General features: G+C 37.6%; 1 protein-coding gene across 1 annotated transcript; it reads right to left on the bottom strand.

Moving 5' to 3' along the window:
* Nucleotides 1-1,850: 1,850 nt before the first annotated feature.
* Nucleotides 1,851-10,801, bottom strand: LOC5578159 (arrestin homolog). The gene is made up of 4 exons (XM_001663682.2): nucleotides 10,466-10,801; nucleotides 2,592-3,402; nucleotides 2,400-2,529; nucleotides 1,851-2,340 (listed from the first exon to the last, which is right to left on the bottom strand). The coding sequence occupies exons 1-4, from the start codon at nucleotides 10,572-10,574 to the stop codon at nucleotides 2,239-2,241; spliced, it is 1,152 nt and encodes a 383-aa protein (XP_001663732.1). The 5' UTR covers nucleotides 10,575-10,801; the 3' UTR covers nucleotides 1,851-2,238.
* Between the last annotated feature and the right edge of the window lie 12,494 nt (nucleotides 10,802-23,295).

Genomic DNA, 23,295 nt, shown 5'->3' on the forward strand with positions numbered 1-23,295 from the left:
TGAACATCTAGTCACTCTAGAAACGTATTTCTGATTACCTCTTTCACTGTTTTGTTTTGATTCTGCGTTTTGTTCCACAGCGTTCCATTTCACTTTACTCCGTTCCATGAGCTAAATGACGTATGAACCATTTTTAATCTGAACGATGTGCAAATTAGCGGGGTACAAATTGAAAAGTGTTCAGATAAAATGTGGTCAATCCAACGGGGGTACCCGGTATACGACTTATATTTAAAGCTAGTTTTTTGGTAGAAGCTTTAAAAAATACGTCAACATCTATAATGTCGAACAATTCAAAAAAGGTTTTTATTAATGACAAAAACTGAAAATAACATGTATATATTTTAAATTATATGAAACAGGAATAATGCCGACACTTGTAGTGACGAACCATACGTAGTTTGTTTGAAAATTACATATGAGTATTACTGTGCATTTTGTCTCGATATGGTAGAAGTAAAAAATACGTCAACATTCACAATATCGAACAATTCAAAAGATAAATTTTAATAATGTCAAAAAGATTTTTTTTCTATCTTTATTAACGAGATTTTTAGCCCTGGGCTAGTTCATCTCGGGACCAACGGCTTTACTTCCCTTCCGAAGAAAGTCGTCACTAATTTTTGTTTGTGACTATCTCGGGGATGGGATTCGATCCCAGGTCGTCGGCGTGAGAGGCGTGTGTTCTAACCACTACACCAGGCCCGTCCCCATGTCAAAAAGAGAAAAATATATGTATATTGAAATTGTATAAGAAAAGAAAAAAAGCATAATGCCGACACTTATAGTCACGAACCATACTAAGTTTGTTTTAATATTACATAAGAGTTACGCTTTCAAGAAAAAATGTGTTATCATAAGCATGAAACGAACTCACCAGTTGGTAATCCATTCTCGACTGAACACAAAACTGACACTGACAGCAAAACTTCTTGGCGTCCCGAAAACAAACCGTCTTGCTTGGGCCTTCCCAAATACCTACCCAGCAAGACGCTCCAAAACAGGAAAAAAAAAATCGGCGACGAAACCACGCGCGAAACCGTGAGCAAAACCTATCTGCCGACGCAAAATTGAACCGTCCTGCTTGGGCTTCACGAAGCACTACCTAACAAGACGCTCCAAAACAGGGAAAAAAAAGAACTTTCCGGCGACGAAAACACGCGCGAAACCGTGAGCAAAATCTATCGGACGACGCAAAACCGAACCGTCCTGCTTGGGCTTCACGAAGCACTACCCAGCAAGACGCTCCAAAACAGGAAAAAAGAAAAAAAATCTCCGGCAACGAAAACACGCGCGAAACCGTGAGCAACATCTATCCGACGACGCAAAACCGAACCGTCCTGATTGGGATTCACGAAGCACTACCTTGCAAGACGCCTCAAAACAGGAAAAAAGAAAAAAAATCTCCGGCGACGAAAACACGCGCGAAACCGTGAGCAAAATCTATCGGACGACGCAAAACCGAACCGTCCTGCTTGGGCTTCATGAAGCACTCGATAGTGAAGAAGGAGATGTGAGGTAGGAGATAAACTGTAAGTAAGTGGGAGGAAATATAAATACCTGCCCCTATTGAAAAGAGGAATCTCATCAGAGATTGGTAAAGATCATTCCATTGGTTACATTGGTTCCATTTCCCTGGAATGATTCCTGCAGCTTTTTTTTCAAGTAATATGTGAATGAATTTTTAAAGATGAACTTCCCGTTGAATATTTGTGGTGGAATATGATACACAAAAATTCTCTAAAAAGATTCTTTCACAATTGCTTTCAAAAACTTCACTTTGATTTGTTGAGAGATTTTTACAAAATTTCTTCAGGATATCAGGTACAGGCTCTAAAATAAAACCATTGTTTTCCGATGGCCATCGTTCCAATTATTTTTATTTTATTTTATTTTATTTTACAATGTTGAATCTGCTTTGTTCACAGCTTTACTCACTGAAATATATCACTTTTTTTTTGAAAATGTAACAAACATGTCAAACGATTCTAGATTTTTTGTAATATTTGTGGTTGAAATCGTCAAATCAAGCAAAAAATAAATAGCGGTGGTGCGATTAGCTGTTAGTATCAAATGGAGGTTTTTAAAAGTATCCAGGTATCGTTCGTTCGTGTTGGCGTTCGTTCCGTTTTTTTTGGTGACTGCTTTTGTATGCAGTGGTTGTCAGGTCCAAAAAGGATGTGATCGGCAGGGGCTGAATGTCCTTTCCATCTCAATTGAACCAGTCAGCTCCGAGGTTTAGTCAAAGTCGACCGATTGCTGCTGGTCAATAGTGTCCTGCCGAAAGGTTTCCACATCGGCTTGGCTATCAGCGTGGATAATCTTGGCCTTGCTGCCAGGCTACGAAGAACAGAGATATATTAATTTTTGAGTAAGTTTTGATAACAGTAATATCTTACCTTGGGGTGCATCAGAACAAAAGGTAGTTCAGCAGCCAGCTCTCCGCCAAGGGCGCCGAGGAAGAGTTTCACCTTTACTGCGTAGGATACAATGATACCGAAAGCATCGCGTTGATCCGGTTGGGCCAGTCTGTTGGAAAACGGTAATGTATTAGCTTTGTACAATTGACTCGATTAATGTTCAATACTCACAGAGTCGTGGAAGCTAAGCACTGCTCGTGGCGCTTGATCTGTCCATCGAGAGCGATTCCGCGTCTTTGCTTGTTGGAAGCCAACAAAGGAGTCAGGTACATAACCTTCTGAAGGCTGGAGCCTGGTTGAATCGGACATCCTTCGCTAGTTTCTATCGAAGCCACAGTGTTACGATAGCTTCCGTTCTGGAAGAGCACCACATCGACACCCTGTTGAATCATAGCCTTGACTTTCTTCACCACCTTGTTCGAATTGTTACGGATGCAGATGTTGACCCCAATTCGTTCACCGTGCAAATAGAGTTGCTTGTCCAAAGTGACCTCCAACTCCAGCTCTCCGGGGCTCAACATGAAATCCTTGCGCACAACCGTGCACGGTTGCTGTCCTTGTTTGGTCGGAGCGAACTGGATCTTGCGGATTCCCAAGGATACCGTGCTGCGACGATGAGTACGGTCTGTTTCCGATTCACCAGCAAAGATCTTCACGTAATACGATACTCCGCACGGTTCTCCTTGGTCCTTCTCACCCGGTTGGAGGGTAACCGAAGACGGTGCATTCGGGGAAACGTTGAAGGTAAATGGGAACGCGTTAGGGCCCAGTTTCTTCAACAAGCGGTCCTGCAGCTTGGTTTGTTCCTTTCCGGATTTTTCCGGCTGTGGATAGATCTGTTCGGAGGCCAAGTATAGCTCCTTCTGGAAATTCAGTCCCATGACTTCATCCTCTTCGCGGCCGTACCGGAAGCTGCAGATGATCTGCCCGAAAATCTTGCGGTGGTCGCGGATGTATTCGTCATCCAGGACAACGATACCGTCTGAAATATGGATATTAGCTTAGTTCCTACTTTTGCTTTAATCATAATATTCGGTGTTTTGAAGGATTCTGTATAATCACACCAAATCACACTTTTACATGTACAAAACTGTCCCCTTTGGTTTGCTTTCACGCTCTTATATCTCAATTGAGGCCTTGGTTTAAAACCGTAAACTTATCACTTTTTGGAACTAACTCAAAATCCTCTTCACATATCCAAACAGGAAACGCACAGCTTTTCAGAAAGATCATGCTGAGCGTGATGGGTTCGAATCCGGGATAAACCTATTGTTTCTATAATATAGGCCCTACTAAAAGAAACTATTTTTATTGAACATAAGTGTTGAATAATTAAGAACTTATTTTACTTGTATTGAAAGCTTTTGATCCATTCTCAGAAGAAAAAATATAAAAGTTTTGTATAAATTTTGATTTGTGTTTTGCCTTCGCCGTGAAGCTAGTGCTACTAAAGGAACAAACATAAGAAATAGTGCTACAATAATAGGTCCATGTGTTACTATAGTGGCACAAGCGATAATAAATACAAAAATATGAGTTTTTACATTTTGAATATTTTTCCACAACACCAAAATGAAAAGCTTTCAGATGACGTAAAAATAATGCAGCTGGCTTTATTTTTTGATTTTATACGAATATATTTTCATAAGTATGCCGTTGTACCAATGGTACTATATTTTTGAATTGGATTTTTTTTTAACTTTTCAGGATATAGATTATTTTTCTGCTTGTCCAGATACAACGCAAAAATGGGTGAGCAACCAGAGTAAGAAAAGAAAGCGCTCAGTTAATTATTGTAGAAGTGCTCATAGAACACTAAGTTGCCTTGGAGGCAGTGGTCATATAAAAAACTGAAGTTTTTGATAACATGATGCATGTGAACATGTAATGACAAAATTGTGCAAAATTAACACTTAAAAAGCAAGTCGTCCACTATTGCATTCTTTTGCTCATATCTTTAGATACAATTATCAAAGTTTTAACGGTTTTGCAAGAAAATAGTTGTTCCTTCAAATTATTCTACAAAGATTTGGATACCGGTGGTCAATTCGGATATATGGCCGTCATATATTTAGTGTCAAAAGTGTATAAACTTCGATTTTGAGTGGTTATATTTATTTTTTAAATCATCATAATTACTCAAGTGATCAACGTGTTCAGACATAAGTGACCGGAACTTCATATGAGATTTTACTCAAATCTAATGCCGTTTTCTATACTGTGACGTATATCATCAGTGACACCACATTTACTAGATAAAAGATCATCTTCTGATGCAAATCTGGATCACATTGAAAACGGATGATCATTTTAGGTCAATGTTATCTTTTGATTATAACAAGCTATTGGTATACGTGTTCCAGTAGTTGTAGGAATTTATAACTGAATAGTTGATTTTCACATAGATTCAACATGTTTCCCTCGGAGCAACAACTAAAATCATTCGAATGAAGCATAAAGATCATCTCTGGGACTTTTCTTCATTTTATACATACTGCTTCCATCAGTTGATCAACTACACTACTGCAACACAACGGTAGCAACTGATGCAAGGGTGCTAAATTTTCGCGAAATCTTAACTGTTTATATGAGTTTTTAATGAGCTGAGAGCTTAAGCTTGATTGACCGCTCGTGGTTGCTACTCCAGTATCGCCAGATCAGCTGCACTTACATAAGGAACCAACCAGATGACTGCTTGGGATTAATTTGTGATCTTCTATTTCAGACAACAATGTTGCCTGCCACGTCAGAATGCAGACCAATGAGGGGAAGGGGAAGGAATTGATGATGCATTCAACTGGCTTCCACGGTAGACCGTATATACCACTGCGTCTACGCCAGTTCATGCGGGAAGGGTAAAGGGGTGGGGTAATTTTTATGGCAGAGAGGCTTGCTAGTTTGGTTAGCAGACTGCCTATATATCAGGCGTAAGGAAAGGCGTGCTATAATGATGAAATAATGAAAGCGTAGGGAAACGGTTTATTTATGTCCGTCCCGGGTTCTTGCAAATGCTATGAACTGTGATAGATCAACTGTGACATATTAAGAGCGGTAGATAGAAGCAAGTGAAAGATACAACTACAAAGTACGAGGAAAGGGACTGGCCTGGGATTGAACCCATGACCTTCTGCTTATGAAGCAGAAGCGGTAGCCATTAGACCACCATATATGACTTTTTAATACTATAAAAAGCTGATATTTGGCAAATCAACTAAACTAGAGGTGAAATATCTACCAAAAAATAGCGCACGTTTTATTCCATGGTACAATCTACTGGTACATTTCAACCATGGTACCGGAACCCTGTATTGTGGCAAATTAACGCACATTTGAAGGAAATTTACTTAATGCGAAACAATCAATCTTACTGTTTTGTAAAGTAAAACTATCGGAATCCAAATTGGACTGTTTTGGATACGGTCGATCATTATGCCGAAACTCATTGTATGTGACACGTTCATCATTCTCATCAGAATTATCTCAGGATTCTCTTCAGAATCCTCTAGAGATTTTCATCAGATGCCTCTCGGGATTCTCATCAGAAGGCTGCTTCCTATTAAAACCCTTGCAGGAATCTTATCACAAATCCTCATGAGAACCGTCATCAGAGTCCTCTCAAGATTCTCATCTGAACCTTCTCAGGATTCTCTACACAATCCTGATAAAAGGGACAAAGAATTCTAAGAGGATTCGAGTAAGAAGCCTCAAGATTCAATCAAAATCTAAGAGGATTCTTATGTTAATCTAGAGAAGATTCTGAATAGAATCCTGAGAGGATTCTGATGAGAATTTTGAGAAGATTCTGATGAGAATCCAGAGTGATTCTAATGAATATCCCAAGAAGAGTTTGAGAGCCTGAAAGGGTTCTGGAAGGAAATGCTAATAGAATTCTACTGAAAATCGATGAAGAATTCATGAAAAAATATAGATGAAAATCTTGAGAGAATTCTGATGAGTATCCTAACGGAATTCTAGTAATAATCCTGAGAAGGCTTTTATGAGAATTCTGAAAGGATTCTGGTGAGATTCTTAAGAGGGTTCTGATGAAAATCCAGAGAGGATATTGATAAGAATACTGAGAGGATTCTGGTTAGAGTCCTGAAAGGAGACTGATGATCCTGAGAAAATGTTGATGAGAATCCCGAGAAAAGTGTGATAAGATTCTTGAGAAGACTGTGATGAGATTCTCGAGAAAATTCTGTTGAGAATCCCGAGAAGATTCTGATGGGAAACCGGAGAGGTTGTATGATTTGTTGTGTCACAAATCATGAATTTCGAAAATAGAGCATTGAAATTTCGAAAACAGGGAGACAACATATTTTAACTAAACCGGTGTTTCGTTATGATCGACCATTTCCAAAGTAGTTCAATTTGGTATCCTATAGTCAGGGCTGGAATAACAAATATGAGGGGCCTTTTTCATAGATTTTTTTTCGATAAAAACCATACATTTATTGGTTCTGGTAATTTGATTAAACGTACGGTTCTAATTACCAGAAGTAAGCTTTCAACTGCTTTAAACCTTTCATAAGCGTAGATTGGGATCAAAATTCTTATAGTTAGAGTTTATACACTAATTTTATAACGCCAAAAATAGCCAATTTCAACACCCTTCCACGCCAACGTAACACATTTTGTCTCAGTTTTTTTCAGATTTTGTATGAGCTGTAACATCTTAAGATCATCCACCCATCCCCTATTGCGTTATGACATCTGTGAATTACCCCTTAAAGGATGTTATTGAATGATAAATGTATAAATGTCCTGATTTGCTTTCAAAGATTATTCGATATTTGTGATGCTTTCCGTACATTTCAATATTTAAAATTAGAGTTTGGCTAAATCTCTAAGTGATCTTCCTTTTCTTTTTAATGGTCATTAAAAGTAGTTTAAGCATGAATCAAGTTTGTGGTGTTAAATTGGAAGTCCATATTGAGGAGAAGTTAGGAAATATTCCAAAAAAAAAAAATGATAAGGGAGTATGTAAAAAAAATTGAAAACACAACTCAAAACTCGCGACAACTGTTCGTGAAGCTTTGAGCGTGTTACACGAAACGGAACACCCCTATATCCCTAAATTAGGTCAAGTCCAAAGACCAAAAAGTTGGATTTTAAGGAAACGTTGCGTTTTGATTTCTCCGTAAGACTGAAAAGCCGTTAACTCAAAAAGTTACACAACAGTCGTATTTTAATTATACAACAAAAAAAACAAAAATCCGTTGAGCGTATATTAAAATTATTGCGTAACAGCTATATATTTCTTCAAGCACAATCTCACTGAATCACAGGTTGAGTTCTCACAACATCCTAAAAGAATTTCATAGAATCTTTCGCAGGGTTCTCGGAGTACGGTATCACAAAAAATCATGAACAGGCCTTTCACTTGATGCAGGGTGAGTGACGGGCGGATTTCTTTTGTAAACTTCTTTACAACTTGGTAGAATATTCAAAAAATCTAAACCTGTAAAACAACCAACAACAGTTTGTATTTTTTTGTCAGAAATGTTTGATTTAGTGGAGACTACCAAATTTTAAACTACCTTACAATATTATTTCTGAAATCAACCCCAATGAGGGGGAGTGTTGGAAGTTTTAGAAAAGTCGCAATCTTCTTTCAGTAAGTTAATCATACGGCAACCTCTGAAAAAAGGCTAATGAGTAAGCAGTGCATAACAGTTCATAGCAAGTTTTGCGCTTGTTTTCAAAAGTTTTTTTTTATTAATTAATAGAACAAGTTCCCATTGTTTATGTTACTATTTAGGTTTTAGGTTTCTAAATGATATCTTGACGATACACAAATTTTCAAACAATTTTCTTCGATTCCATTTGAAATATGTAAAAAAGCTTCTTATGTTTTTATTAAACTTTTTTTAACTTAATTTTATTAAAGGATTTGGCGAATTTGTTCCATTCTTTACAAAACAACTATAAAAATCTTTTATGAAGGAGTTGTTGAGCAGAATCGTTATAAATTTTCTCGAAACCTCTGCAATTTTTTTAAACAGATAAATATATAGTTAGCACATTGTATTCAAGAGATTCAAAAACTAAAATAAGTGGTCCAGAAATTTTAAAAAGAAATTCTTTAATGCTATGCTCTGTTGTTTCTGCAGATGCGTCGCATGAATAATAATTTTCTCATGAATTCCTTCAAAATATCTCTTCAATAGTTCTTACGAAGGACTATCTTGTAGACCTTCTGTTTTTAAGTCTCAACATGATATTTTGTGGATTTCAATAATAATTTCACAAAGTTTAAAAAAAAAATCGTTAATTGGACAGCATCCATTTATTACGTAACGCTGAAATTAACAATTTTCGACCCCCATCCCATCCGTAACGCCTTTTCAATGAAAAAAAAATAAAAATTTTGTATGAGCTGTCACGCTTGAGCCAACTTCCCTTCCCCCTAGAGCGTTAGTAATTTGTGGATGGCACCAGCGTGACAAGCCTTATAAAGGGGGGTCAAAATAGATTAAATTTAGCGTGACAAATTTAGATACAAATTTGCATTATGAAAAAAAATGACTTAGGGGCGCCGAAAGACCGGTTTGCCAAGGGCGCCATGAGACCACGCTACGGCTCTGGTTACGATACACTTTTTTTAATGTATCACATTAATATTGGGGCTTTCGACTTCGACAATGTTTTTGATCTTCATAATTCAAGAAATAGTTTCACCGAATATCGTAGTGATCTTACATAAATTTGAGAGTTCATAAAGCTTTCAACAAGTATGATCATTTTTCTTAGATCCACAATAGTAGGACAAGTATACTATATATGACATACATATTCATAAATGATTTTACTTGCAAGCAGAAGGATAACACACTAATTTATTGGTCCACATTGTTTTTTAGTAATTCTAAATCTATTTCAATGTCATTTACTCAACTAAATCCCATTCTTAAAAATTTGATTATTTTGTTTTGTTACTTTCATTTTAGTTTTGTTTTTGTTCATATCTCTACTATTGCTTCGCTCAATTCAATCAATTTAAATTAATGAAAGCAGCTGGATTTGAAACCTTATTGCTTATGAACTCGTGAATGGAAAAATCGCTCGAAAATATATGTTAAAATTCAAGTTCTATCTGACGTGCTGTGAAAACTTCATTTAAATCGGTATATAAAAAACTGAGATCTAGTCTACCAAAGTTGACCATTTTGTATGGAAAATCGAAAAAGTTGCAAATTTTTTGTCCAATACTGTATATTTTTAGTGTTTTTTTTATTGCTGAAAGTGATCAAATAATTGCCAATGTCTAAATATTGTATCGGCTGTTTTTGACAAAACGCAGAGTGTTCCACTTCGTTAAATGCTTCCTAATTTTGCTTCCCATTCGAAGCACATTGTAATTTCTCCTAGAATTACTGGTGGAATGGAAGGTGTACACTACATGTCCGGCCATGTATCCGGATCGCCCACCGGTATCAAAATCTTGAAGATGCATAGAAATGATCTATATTGGATCAAAAGATAATAGCAAAAGAATGCCAAGTCATATGCCTTATAAGGGGCTGTCCATTAATTACGTAAGACAATTTTCGAGGTTCGATATTAAACGACAAATTAATCATTAATTTTTTTTCTATCTTTATTAACGAGATTTTAGCCCTGGGCTAGTTCAATATCGGGTCCAACGGCTTTACTTCCCTTCCGAAGGAAGTCGTCACTCGATTTTTAGTGACTATCTCGGGGATGGGATTCGATCCCAGGTCCTCGGCGTGAGAGGCGTGTGTTCTAACCACTACACCAGGTTCGTCCCCAAATCATTAATTATTCCAAACGACTTCTTCACCTCATGTTACGTTTTTTGTCGACAGTGTAAGAGGCTATTCAGGCAGAAATTTCAATGAATTCTAATTACATTTAACAATGCCTGCAATTGATTTCACTTCTCCGGCTTCATCCCACACACTTCTACAGGTTTCACTATGCTAACTAAGACGCTAAAGCAGCTGCAATCACGTTAATTCAATTGTGCCTCCTTCAACCCACTTTCTTATCCACTTATGAGGAGTTACAATCAATATACACACCAATCGGCTCCACTCCTGACACGTGATCGACAAAGTCACGTTTTCCCATGTAGATCGTGACCTTGCCATTCGGGGAGCACTTCTTGAAGACTTTGAAGTTGTAAACCATTTTGAGGTGGGTGGTTTTTATCGTATGCCAAATAGTTTGCACAAAACTGTAATCACTTATAATTTATGATTTTCTTTGAAAAATATCACTCGTATTGACACTGGTTGCAATGGTATGGAAAGTATTTCGTTGTTTTTTCTAACTTAAAATATTGCTTCTCACTTCCTTTAGATTATCTGTAAGGATGACAACCGTTGTTGAACGCAAACTAAATTCAGCAGACAAACTACGCCTACCTTTATACTATTTCATGTGACGAGGGCTTTCCCAACGGAAACCATTTTCCCCGTGTTAAGGAATTTTTTGATCCAATTATTGCGACCACTGTTTGGGTTTCGCGCACATTGTCCTTTTGTTTCGCTTTGTTTTTCACTTTATGGGGCATGTGTTTGTGGTTGTGAAGATATCCCTCCCTAGAAAAAAAAGCTGTGTAATACAGTTGGTGACAAATGTTACAAACCAAATGGCAATTTTTGCCTAGGGAGGGATCGTGGTTGCTTCGTAGTCCCATTTTTATGATCTCGTTTAAATAAAAAATCTACAATCGTTTGACGTAGAATTATACTGCCCATAAACGCATAATTGTCCCATGTGAATAGGAAATCCAGCAAACATGGGACTGACATGCATTTATGGGCAGTATAGCTCTGTTATGTAGATTTATCCCAATCGTTCTAGCTATATAATTAAATCAGGATGGTTTCTTTTGTCAGTTTTAACACAAGTTTATGTTTTCTATTCACTGTTGTTTATCTGTTGAAAAGAAGACAGAGAAATACCATTGTTCTATAATTGATATTTGATCTCTAACTTTTGTCAATGACTGTATGAAGAATAGGAAATAATAGGGGACCTTGGGGTCACCAATCTGATATATCTTGATTTTTTTTTTGTGGAGGATAATTTCAGTTATTTTGCAGTTATTTTTTTATTAGTAGAACAAAACTTTTTTTTTTTAGGATTCCGAAATTAATTCAAAATAATGCTTGCCGGGATTTGAGTCCTATCCAATAAAAGCAAATGGCTAACAAAAATAACCTTTTCGAGTGTCTCCAAGATCAATTTCCAGCACGTCACAATTCTGTGTTACAGGTCGCCAAAGTTGTAGAAAATATTGGCTGTATTGGTTTTGAATGAATTTCTAACTCTGATTTATTTTTAGTCTTGGTTATATGAACTTTGGTTAACTTAAATGTTTCTAGGCAACATAATTTGTTTGAAGAATATCCTCTTGGAGGGAGTAGTGGGCGGTCTTTTGATTCTGTTGCATGCTCCGATGGATTGAGCGAAAAAATCAAGATCTACCGTGTCCGGTTCGTATTGTGCGAGAAGATCTTTGTGTATAGTGAACTCGTTTCATGATTATGATAACACATTTTTATCGTGGCAAAGTAACGTTTATGTAATTTTCTAACAAACTATGGATGGTTCGTCACTACACTGCCTTTCTACGCATATTTGTCCCGCGGTCCATATGTTTTACATAGAACATGAGATAGTAGGCGTAGAAGGGCACTGCCCATATTTGCAAGGTCAACGTAACCACCAACACTATCGTTGCTGGGAAAATGCGTTTTTGTGTTCCTAGCTACATTATTGACTACTTTAACAATTTAGCTCAAATAATCTGTGCATTTGCCAAAGATTGAAATTCAAAAGTTGACTGGGGGAGACTTTTTGATTAATTTCTTACTTTTGTCATCTGCAAACGCATATATCGTTTTATCCGTAGAATCAGTGAGTTTGATAAACGATTATATCATATAGGTAATATATAGAGTCTGTATATAGATTTTTAAACATAAATTGTTCTCTCGAGCTGTTATGTTGCAAAACGTATGGTCGGATTTTTGTTTATCATATTAATTATAAACATACCATCTTTTGTACATATCTCGCATTTGGTATTGTATTCGTTTATCGTAACTGTAGTGATCGATAAGACTCAACCGATTTTTTTCTTTGGATTATCACTTGAAGTACAGTCGTTTTTTTGGATTTCACAACGCATTATTAAAAATACCACAAGAACTTCTTCTGAAATTAGGGTGACAGTCTAACAAATTTACGTGTCCAATTTATTAGCATACACGAAACATAATGATTCAACTGCTCCAATGATTTTCAACAACATGTTCACTGCTATGATTTTCATTATGTCGTAATAATTTTTGGCGGTCAATCTTCTACTGTCCAACACATATATTTTGCCTTCAAACATAGACTGTTCGTTTTTATAAAATAATATTTAGTAAAGTTTTGTTGATAATTTTCAAAGTTTGTAATTTTTCTGTTTCATAAATTCTATCAAGCCTAGAAAGCATATAAATAAATACAACCCCGAAAAATCCTCGACCGTCACAGCTTTTATAAAATTTAGTGTTTAAAGTGAACAGTTTTAATCATTAGTTGTTTATAAGTGTGTTTTTATTTTAAATTAGGTGAAATTTAATCATTACCTATGTGGAGTGGCATTTGTTATTACAGACTTGAGCTCAACAAATCTCTGAAAATACACCATGCTTGCGCAGCACTAGGTGTCAACATCTGTAAAATGCTTTGAAAAGGTGTGTTAATTATTAAAAGAGCTGTAGAAATCAATTATTAAACAAGTGAAATATACCCAAGTAACCACAAGCATTAAGGTATTATCGTATTTTAACTTTAATTCAACGAGAGCAATGCATCATTGCTTTTATTCTGCAATATGCGTGCAATAATGCTTTAATTCGATTTTATGAATGCAATGTAGCATTGCTTTATTGTAGCAATGAAATGTGCATTAATGGGTGATATACGGTCACCGCTCAATGCTTCATTGCATCATCTTACTCAATGCTTCATCGCAAGAAAAACGGGAAGACTTCAATGCAGTATTTATCGTCGATCTTTCTTTCACTCCCACAAGAAATCTGGTTGAAATTCGTAGATCTGTCTTTTGAGAAACCAGAATTTGAAATAAAAAAAAATGTTGCATCACCCTGGAATTGAACCAAAAACCTTACGATTGATAGGCCCATGCGTACACCACACACCTATCACCAACTCAATGTGACAAGATGCTAAAACGATACATAAAGCGTGAAGATGAGCAACCGTTTTAGCCCAACACAATGAAAACAAAACAAAATCTCAACAGCAAAAGAGCGTTCACTAACTTATTGCGCACTTCACCCCCAATTGAACTATGACAAACTATGCACGCTTGCAACGGATCATCTAAACGTATTTGGTGCACTTGTTCCTTGAACCGCAAGGAATAAGTGCACTAAAAACATTATCATGATTCGACGTATCCCTACTACACACTTTGAGGGAGCTTACACACTTGTGATGGGTTAACTTGGAGTGAAATCGACAGTATTTGCCACCGGCAACGAAAGGGCGCTGCTTGAAGTTGCACAATTTCCCGGTCAAAACATGCAGCATCCATGGTCCGGAGGATAGGCGCGGCGAGTCATCGAAAACATATCACTTAATTTGGGTTCGAATCCCACCAGTCACACAAAAAAAAAACAGACAAACAACTTCGTAAGCAACACTGACCTTACATCCAACGAACAAAAAAATATACAATAATATTTTTGTTTTTCTATTTTTGATCTAAAATAATGGTGCATTAAATACACTTTGGCTAAAGCTTTTATACGGTACAGACAGTAACTATACTTTAGCAATTGCCAACATAGAGCTAGGAAATGTAGCTGTATTTACACTTTAATAGCGCCCTTTTCCACTTTAATACTGCCTTAATGAGACATGTAATGCAGTATGACTTTATATGCCATATTTTATAGTAGCATATAAAGTGATATTGATGCAACTATATACAGCTGTACGGTTACTTGGGTAGTGTTTAAATCTTATCATTTTAAAGCACTCATTATGCCAAACAGCCATTATGGCAAACGACCTTGTGCCAAACGGGATACAAACATCAAAGCTTGCTTTTTAATCTTTAAATAAAACGGCCTCAAAATCAAATCCAGGCTGCGCTACTGCTTATCGTGAGGGTAATTGATCAAACAATTAATGAAGATATATTTTAAAATAAAAATATAGCCTAACTTAAAATTGGAATTTACAAAAAAAAAATCATTTACCTTTACTTTCCAAAACCATTACAAATCGATCCAAATTTTTATAGGGTTTTCCTGGAATTTTGGCACAAATGCCTGTATTGATAACAAAAAGTTTTTACGTCAGATTAATAAAAAATCCTATAGTTTCCATAAAATTACACCCAGGAGGTGAATCGCTCAGCATACGCTCACTTGTGATAACTTTTTCTCTACTAGCGCAACAAAGTTCCTCACTGTGCATCAGAATGCCATAGTCCAGTGTTAATAAAGATTAAATATGGTTGCTATCGAGGTTGCTACAATACACGGTTCACATTGGTTTCCCTTCCCTACCTTTTCCAATTATGCATTTTTCATACTAATAATCAAAGAAATCCCATATTTTGCATTTCGCCGATAGAAAAGTTTGAATTCTTTCTATGGCACAATTTCTTTCCAAGCTCCTACGAGCCGGTCCGCTACCACTCGCTACGAGCGTTCATCAAAACTCGCAGTGAACGTTTGTTGCTGCTTGCACTCCTCTCCGATCGCAATATTCCCGAAAGAGTTCTTATAGTGGCAGAACGCGCGAACACTCTTCCCACAGAAGGTTCTCTCAAGCCTCCCGACGATGCTATAACGGTTCGCTCATTCGGGAATAATGCTTCGCTCTCGTTTTTCCGAACGCGTTCAGGAGCGGCAAGCGATTTCGAGTCGTACGAGGCGAGTACCTATCAGTAACCTTCACGACATAAAAATTAACAAGGCAGGCTCTTTACCGCTGTAAACATCTAATTTGGTTGTGAACATGTGACGTTACTCCTATCCTGCCCATAACTGCATATTTGTAACATTCGACAAAAGTAGGCATTGAGTAAATTGAATACCAAGTGTGCATTTCATGGCAGTATGGGAGGAAACTAAAATTTCAAAAAATTACCAGGAAATCAAAAGTGCTTATTTGAGGCTGATATTTTGTACAACTCATATCGCATACTAGGTGAATGATCAGTAAATAATTCTGATACAAATTTCATTGCTATTACATTATGAGACTCATTTATAATCTCAATGTGACTGTTATGCGGTTACAATTACCAATGTGACAAAACAACTTGGTATTTTTTTCGATTTTTTTAGAACAATCTCACAGAGTTCAGTAAGTTGATCGAAAGTATTTATCATTTGATGACTCTCCATGGTATTAACTCCATTTTGTTAAAAATGTCGAATGTGACTGTTTTGCAGTTATGGGCAGTATCGTACCATCTACCATCTGGACCACTAGATCATTTAGTACACAAATTAGTTCGAGATGGATAGGAATGACGTCGTCAAGAAGCTGTTACCCAAGTAACCACAAGCATTAAGGTATTATCGTATTTTAACTTTAATTCAACGAGAGCAATGCATCATTGCTTTTATTCTGCAATATGCGTGCAATAATGCTTTAATTCGATTTTATGAATGCAATGTAGCATTGCTTTATTGTAGCAATGAAATGTGCATTAATGGGTGATATACGGTCACCGCTCAATGCTTCATTGCATCATCTTACTCAATGCTTCATCGCAAGAAAAACGGGAAGACTTCAATGCAGTATTTATCGTCGATCTTTCTTTCACTCCCACAAGAAATCTGGTTGAAATTCGTAGATCTGTCTTTTGAGAAACCAGAATTTGAAATAAAAAAAAATGTTGCATCACCCTGGAATTGAACCAAAAACCTTACGATTGATAGGCCCATGCGTACACCACACACCTATCACCAACTCAATGTGACAAGATGCTAAAACGATACATAAAGCGTGAAGATGAGCAACCGTTTTAGCCCAACACAATGAAAACAAAACAAAATCTCAACAGCAAAAGAGCGTTCACTAACTTATTGCGCACTTCACCCCCAATTGAACTATGACAAACTATGCACGCTTGCAACGGATCATCTAAACGTATTTGGTGCACTTGTTCCTTGAACCGCAAGGAATAAGTGCACTAAAAACATTATCATGATTCGACGTATCCCTACTACACACTTTGAGGGAGCTTACACACTTGTGATGGGTTAACTTGGAGTGAAATCGACAGTATTTGCCACCGGCAACGAAAGGGCGCTGCTTGAAGTTGCACAATTTCCCGGTCAAAACATGCAGCATCCATGGTCCGGAGGATAGGCGCGGCGAGTCATCGAAAACATATCACTTAATTTGGGTTCGAATCCCACCAGTCACACAAAAAAAAACAGACAAACAACTTCGTAAGCAACACTGACCTTACATCCAACGAACAAAAAAATATGCAATAATATTTTTGTTTTTCTATTTTGATCTAAAATAATGGTGCATTAAATACACTTTGGCTAAAGCTTTTATACGGTACAGACAGTAACTATACTTTAGCAATTGCCAACATAGAGCTAGGAAATGTAGCTGTATTTACACTTTAATAGCGCCCTTTTCCACTTTAATACTGCCTTAATGAGACATGTAATGCAGTATGACTTTATATGCCATATTTTATAGTAGCATATAAAGTGATATTGATGCAACTATATACAGCTGTACGGTTACTTGGGTAGTTTTCGAAATCATCTTCTCAATATAGTATACCGTGAGTAACCTTGAATATATGGATGAAAAACGTAAATATCAGGTCACTGTCATAGCAACCTGGTTTATACGTTAAACTATCCGAACAAACACTCTGTAAACCGGTTGTTTCTTCGGAAAAGTTGGTGTATGTACTTATGTCAATCCGTTTTCCTTTTGTAATTCAAATATTTTAGAACAAATAAGCGCTGTTCGCATGTCCAACCAGTGTAATAGTAGGTAAAGAATGAATAGCTTACGTCGAATATGGTCAGGGCAGTGAAAAACCCTTATTCCTGTTTTATATAATTTAAATATCACATATATTTTTTCGTCATTACTTAAAATACCTATGTATAGTTAGACATTATGAATATCGATGTACTTGTTTAATCTTCTACACATACCTATCTTTGCACTGCGAGACAAAAACACAAAATTCATTTACTTGAATTTTCCCCAGTCCAAGTAATCATTATGAAAAAAAGAACACAAACTAGCATTTGTCGGAAAGGCCTTTCTCAAGAAGCATAGCATAGCATAGACTGACTGTACATGTCAATGGTTGCTACTCCGTGATTGATCGGAACTGGTAAGAATTGCACTACGATCCAAATGAATAAGGGATGGGAGTTTCCGCTTACTCTCGAAGTGCAATTTCAGCAGATCTAATATTATTGATTAATAACGGCGCCGGCCAAGTCCTTACAGTCAGTTGGGATGGGGAAGGAATATTTAATATTATATATTGGCTTTTCTCGGTGACAACAGACAAAAACAACATATTTTGCGTTACGCGTTTCGCCTTACTTCACTTCAGCCCTCATCAGACGCAACATGCTGAACGCAACCTTACAGCTTGGTCTGTCACAACTATACTATCAGTATAGTTGTGACAGACCAAGCTGTAAGGTTGCGTTCAGCATGTTGCGTCTGATGAGGGCTGAAGTGAAGTAAGCCGAAACGCGTAACGCAAAATATGCTGTTTTTGTCTGTTGTCACCGAGAAAAGCCAATATATAATATTAAATAGAAGTTCACGGTGATCAATTCAACCAATGGGGAAGGAATGTTAGGGTGTAATGATTGTTGCATAAGCAAAATCTATCGGACGACGCAAAACCGAACTGTCCTGCTTGGGCTTCACGAAGCACTATCCAGCAAGACGCTCCAAAACAGGAAAAAAAATCTCCGGCGACGAAAACACGCGCGAAACCGTGAGAAAAAATCTATCGGACGACGCAAAACCGAACTGTCCTGCTTGGGCTTCACGAAGCACTACCCAGCAAGACACTCCGAAACAGGAAAAACAATCTCCGGCGACGAAAACACGCGTGAAACCGTGAGCAAAATCTATCGGACGACGCTAAACCGAACTATCCTGCTTGGGCTTCACGAAGCACTACCCAGCAAGACGCTCCAAAACAGGAAAAAAAAAATCTCCAGCGACGAAAACACGCGCGAAACCGTGAGCAAAATCTATCGGACGACGCAAAACCGAACTGTCCTGCTTGGGCTTCACGAAGCACTATCCAGCAAGACGCTCCAAAACAGGAAAAAAAATCTCCGGCGACGAAAACACGCGCGAAACCGTGAGCAAAATCTATCGGACGACGCAAAACCGAACTATCCTGCTTGGGCTTCCCAGCAAAACGCTCCAAAACAGGAAAAAAAAATCTCCAGCGACGAAACCATGCGCGAAACCGTGAGTAAAATCTATCGGACGACGCAAAACCGAACTGTCCTGCTTGGGCTTCACGAAGCACTACCCAGCAAGACGCCCCGAAACAGGAAAAAAAAAATCTCCAGCGACGAAAACACGCGCGAAACCGTGAGCAAAATCTATCGGACGACGCAAAACCGAACTGTCCTGCTTGGGCTTCACGAAGCACTACCCAGCAAGAAGCTCCAAAACAGGAAAAAAAATCTCCGGCGAGGAAAACACGCGCGAAACCGTGAGCAAAATCTATCGGACGACGCAAAACCAAACCAAGCATTTGTCGGAAAGGCCTTTCCCAAGAATATTATGAAGTACACTTTACAGAAGTGATCTAACTAATATGGAAGCTTTAGATAAAGCAAGATTTATGTTCGATGTCCGTGTGACATGGGAACATTTCCAGAAACCCACTCTGTGCCGTCGGGCCCAAACGTGGGGTCATGGAACAAAACATTGCCGCATGGTTGCTAAGTGCATAATTTGCGGAGGTTCTTTTTACGCTAAGGAGGTCTGTCCTGTGAAGGGAGATACAAAAAAGTGTATATGCGCAAATTGCAGGGGCAACCATAAGTCTGGCTTTTGGGATTGCCCTTCGCGCAAACGAATCGCTGAGGCTTGTACCCAACAGATGAACGGCAACGTTCTTCGTACCCGGAATTCCCCAGTCAGAATTTCCAACAATTTTAATTTGAAAATACCTGAAGGTCGTAGACACAAAAGTCAATTTGGACAAATTGAGTTGTAAGATTGTGAAAAATAATAGAATCGTTCTGGTGGGCTTCGATCCCACGACTCCTAATACGCTAGACTGGGCGCGTTAACCAACTACGCCACAGAACGGGTAACGATTCTTCAGCGCAATCGGCCAACCTGAAACCAAAGTCCGTCACGACCCCATTTTCTCCTTCACAACCCTACACCTCCTTCGGCTCTCTGAGATGCCCAATTCGACTCTCCTAGGCGTGCCTACGAACAACAGTGAGAGATTTTATTTTTAGCGTCGCACTGTTGCCTTGTTTGTGCCACACTACTCATAAGCCAACATTGGCTCAATGAGATGGTTAGTATGGGTCCGGCTTTCGACGTGGTCGTATCTCGTCATATCGACCCCTTTTGCGATAGAGAGATCGCCGCTCAAATTTACACACAACCCTACACCTCCTTCGGCTCTCTGAGATGCCCAATTCCGACCACGTCGAAAGCCGGACCCATACTAACCATCTCATTGAGCCAATGTTGGCTTATGAGTAGTGTGGCACAAACAAGGCAACAGTGCGACGCTAAAAATAAAATTTCTCACTGTTGTTCGTAGGCACGCTTAGGAGAGTCGAATTGGGCATCTCAGAGAGCCGAAGGAGGTGTAGGGTTGTGAAGGAGAAAATGGGGTCGTGACGGACTTTGGTTTCAGGTTGGCCGATTGCGCTGCAGAATCGTTACCCGTTCTGTGGCGTAGTTGGTTAACGCGCCCAGTCTAGCGTATTGGGAGTCGTGGGATCGAAGCCCACCAGAACGATTCTATTATTTTTCACAATCTTACAACTCAATTTGTCCAAATTGACTTTTGTGTCTACGACCTTCAGGTATTTTCAAAACACCGTCGGCTGGTTAAGCCGTAATAGACATGACAACCCTAGTTGAGTAATTTTAATTTTTCAGTTAAAGATTGCTTGCTTAGGAATCATACCCATCAGGTAAATTATAATCATGCTCATTCACAAGCTAATTTCCTTCCGTCGGGTAACTGTTGGAATCTTTTAATTTCGAATGGAAATATCAAAGGAAATTCCTATGCCAATGTTGTCGCAGCTATTTTTTTTTTCTTCCTATGGGTAGCAAAATAAATTTTAATAATTAATTGCGAAAAAAACTCAAAAACTTGCTATGGACTCACTAATCAAATTGAAAATCAAGTTTCTCTGGGTTTCAAAAGCTATCAAGAGAACGTTTTCGGAAATTTTTGGAGGACTGATTGGGATTAAATAAGAACTATTATAAAGAAAAATCAAAAATATCAAAAGTCCCTGGCAGTGGTGTACCCACGGGGTGTTAACAACCCTTCTCCTCTGAGCCCAACATTTTGAAACGAATTTTTGCTATGAAACCGGAAATTTGAAAACTTTTCGTTTTAAGGGAGGTTCGTAGCCTTCAGGCTACGCTTTCGCTTTCGGTTTGATTCCCAGCTCCACGAAAAACCCGTCCAGCCACCAGAAGACGCCGCACGAAGGACCGTGCTTTGTTTCAGGGCATTTATTTAGAGTTACAAAAAACAACACATCTGTATTTTTTTGACATACCTAATATACAATTTTGTTTTGTCTTTTGAATGCCGTCAAAAGATATTTTTTTATGTTTGACCCAATCAGAGATATTCATAATCAAAGTAGGCATGTTTTTGAGAGAAAAAACAACAATAACTCCCAAACGGAAGGAGATAGCAAGTTTCTTCACTCATCAAATTACACATTTTTCAAAGCGCTCAAAATGTGTTTCATAGACTACTTTGATGAGAAATTTGAATTGAAAACTCTAGAGCCAGAAAACTAGTTTTGTTCGGACCACCCTATGTCACCGTAGGAAAATAGCTCTAAATCGGTCAATTTAAGAGATACAAAAAACTTTTTTGGCAAAGTTGCTTGAAATTGAATGGTCTACAACTTTGCTGAAGCATGTATAATATAATTTCTACAAATAAGAAAGTCAGTTACACAATTTCTATGAAAATGTGGTCCACCCTAATTTTCAATAACACCAAACAAAGGGTTTAACTAATACAAGACAACTTTGTAGAAGACAGTTTTTGTGTAATGTTTCATTCTAAAGCTCAAAATGCATCTTTCTGCGTAAAACTGATTCCTGGACCACTGTGCACAGAGTGCCTTTCAAATAAACATGAGGAAAAAAAACTTCGTTTTAACAACACATTTGACGTTTAACTACCATAACTTATTACTATGAACTATTTGCTTTAGGTCGCTTCTACACAATTTTTTTCGACCTCCTGGTTATTGTAGCGACCATTAGCAAACGTAAATTGCTAGATGCGTTTCAGATAACATGAACAACGTTTTGTTACAAAAAATCACACATATTCATTTCTCATGTTTGTGATTTTTGTGTTTCGGTGGATTTTCAGTTTTATAAGTTAGTTTCTTGCTGACAGTCTGAAATGTGTTTTGTGAGTGAGATTACAATTGATTAAGTGAGATTACAAAAAGTTGAAATTTAGCGTGACATATTTGTGTACCATCCCTTAATAGGTATTCCACTAAACAGCTCGAAGGTGTATTTTCACAGTTTTCCCGTTTAAGCTTGAAATCAAGTAATTTGAAGAACACCAAAAAATTTATATCAACCTAATATCAAGAATGTCATTTAAATATATGGATTATAATTCTATAGAACTTTCTTGCTGTCAATCAGCTAAAATAAATCCAAAGAAACAACTGTGAAACAACAAGATCCATCAATCATCCATGAATCATCCAAAATTCTATAAAATGTGCTTTCATTGCAGTCCAGGTTTCTATTCTACTAATTCCTCCTCTTCGGAGTTCTGAGACTGAGGGAATCATTATTCTGATATACTTGAGAGTTGAGAAAATTCAGAAGATTTTATTTCCATTCCTGATAATCATTCAATTGTTTAACATGTAGGATTGCTAATAATGTTATACCATGATGTTGATGACATACAGTTCTAAACCATGTCATCATAAAGTCACATCATGCGGACCACATTACACTAACGTTCAAAATCATTTCGCGGGCCGCACAAAACCTCCCTGAGGGCCGCAGTTTGGAGACCACTGCTCTATGCCCAGGGAAGTCGAGGAAATTTCCATTACGAAAAGATCCTGGACCGACCGGGAATCGAACCCAGACACCTTCAGCATGGCTTTGCTTTGTAGCCGCAGACTCTAACCACTTATCTAAGGAAGGCCCAAAAATAAAAGGCAAATGTAACAAATATATAAAATGTGTGTATCCACTTATCAATTTTGTCTTAAGAACAAGCTTTCGATCTTCGATCAATTTTTCAGGTCGGCTATGTTGTATGCACGACAAATGCGTTATTAATTTAGATAAAGTCAATTGAATGATAGTGATAATAGTGTTGCTTAACACAGAACACCTAGATATAAAAATATCAATGTAATGTTTGAAATGTTACTAATAAAGAAATTATATAAAAAATAAACAATTTGCAAAAAATAATATGATCATTAAGTCATCTTGAAGTTACTGTGGAAATTTCAGCAATACCCATCTTAGATTTGATGTTTGTAGGTATAAGAACATTGACCAATTATATATTCCAAATATATTTTCAAGCTGCAATCGAGGAATTTCTTTA

Source organism: Aedes aegypti, chromosome 2 (genome assembly GCF_002204515.2).
Source record: "Aedes aegypti strain LVP_AGWG chromosome 2, AaegL5.0 Primary Assembly, whole genome shotgun sequence".
Taxonomy (NCBI): domain Eukaryota; kingdom Metazoa; phylum Arthropoda; class Insecta; order Diptera; family Culicidae; genus Aedes; species Aedes aegypti.

Bases quoted from the DNA above. Each gene is read 5' to 3' on its own strand.
- LOC5578159 (XM_001663682.2), bottom strand. From the start codon at position 10,574: ATGGTTTACAACTTCAAAGTCTTCAAGAAGTGCTCCCCGAATGGCAAG. The intron at 2,530-2,591 runs GTGAGTATTGAA...GTTTTCCAACAG, and splicing joins TGCTTAGCTTCCACGACTCT to ACTGGCCCAACCGGATCAAC. The intron at 2,341-2,399 runs GTAAGATATTAC...TGTTCTTCGTAG, and splicing joins TTGTTCTGATGCACCCCAAG to CCTGGCAGCAAGGCCAAGAT.